The sequence below is a fragment of the Eimeria mitis genome, genomic scaffold (genome assembly GCF_000499745.2).
Source record: "Eimeria mitis Houghton genomic scaffold, Emh_scaff3555, whole genome shotgun sequence".
Lineage (NCBI taxonomy): Eukaryota > Apicomplexa > Conoidasida > Eucoccidiorida > Eimeriidae > Eimeria > Eimeria mitis.
In genome coordinates this window covers 1-1,070 of record NW_013571899.1, presented here as the reverse complement: position 1 = coordinate 1,070, position 1,070 = coordinate 1, and the positions used below count along the sequence as shown (strand labels likewise).

At 46.6% G+C, this 1,070-nt stretch overlaps 1 protein-coding gene across 1 annotated transcript in view; it reads right to left on the bottom strand.

Moving 5' to 3' along the window:
- The window catches only part of EMH_0067170 (uncharacterized protein), a gene marked incomplete at both ends in the record, with an annotated part of 1,871 nt that extends 1,195 nt beyond the window's left edge, over positions 1-676 (bottom strand). Inside the window, 2 exons of the mRNA XM_013498596.1 lie at positions 423-526; positions 674-676. Coding sequence (XP_013354050.1) covers positions 423-526; positions 674-676 — 107 coding nt within the window. The remainder of the gene's footprint in view (positions 1-422; positions 527-673) is intronic.
- Positions 677-1,070: the final 394 nt, after the last annotated feature.

Sequence of the window (1,070 nt, the reverse complement as noted above, 5' to 3'; positions counted from 1 at the left end):
ATATATATATATATATATATATATATATATATATATATATATATATATATATTGGGGTGTATGTGCAGGTATCCGTGCTGAAGAGCGGAGAATTGTTGCTGGGGTTTTGCGGCGACGTTCACATGGAGACATCCTTAAAGGACCTAGAAACCCTCTATGCACAAATACCCATCAGAGGTAGGGTTTAGGGTTTAGGGTTTAGGGTTTAGGGTTATGAGGGTTTGGGGAGGGTTGTGGGGGGTTGTGAGGGTTTATTAGGGTTTATTAGGGTTTATTAGGGTTTATTAGGGTTTATTAGGGTATAGCTTTTACTAGGGTTTATTAGGGTTTACGAGGGTTTAGGGTTTAGGGTTTATGAGGGTTTAGGGTTTAGGGTTTGTGCATCGTGCAGTGTCTCCGCCAATGATGGCTATAAGAGAAACCCTCGCCTTCCCTGAAGAGGTAGAGGGGCCCCGGGGGGGCCCCCCGGGGGGCCCCCCTGCTGCTGCTGCTGCTGCAGCGAGACAAGTACCCTTTCCCCCTTGGGCTGCATACAGCAGAGCAGACAGCAGCAGCAGCAGCAGCAGCAGCAGCAGCTTGATGTCTCCTGCTGCTGCTGCTGCTGCTGCAGCAGCAGCAGCAGCAGGAGGTGCGGGGGGGGCTGTCTCTGGTGGTGGGGATTCGGCAGCAGCACCATGTGCTGCTGCAGCAGCAGCAGCAGCAACAGCAGCAGCAGCAACAGATCCAGCAGCAGCAGCAGCAGCAGCAGCAGCAGATGGTTCGTTTGCTGCTTGGCTGCAGCAGCACCGCAGCAGCAACTCCGTCTGTGTTGGGGGGGCCCCCGAAAACCCTATTACTCTTCTCGTTAGGGCCCTGAGGATGCCGGATGGGGGTACCCTAAACCCTAAACCCTAAACCCTAAACCCTAAACCCTAATTTTTCTATTGTAGACTCTAATTTGTATATTACACACAAGGAGTATATGTATTATAATTATATAAACCCTAATACAAGTAATATGTATATATATATATATATATATATATATATATTTATTTATTTATTTATTTATTTATTTATTTATTTTTTTA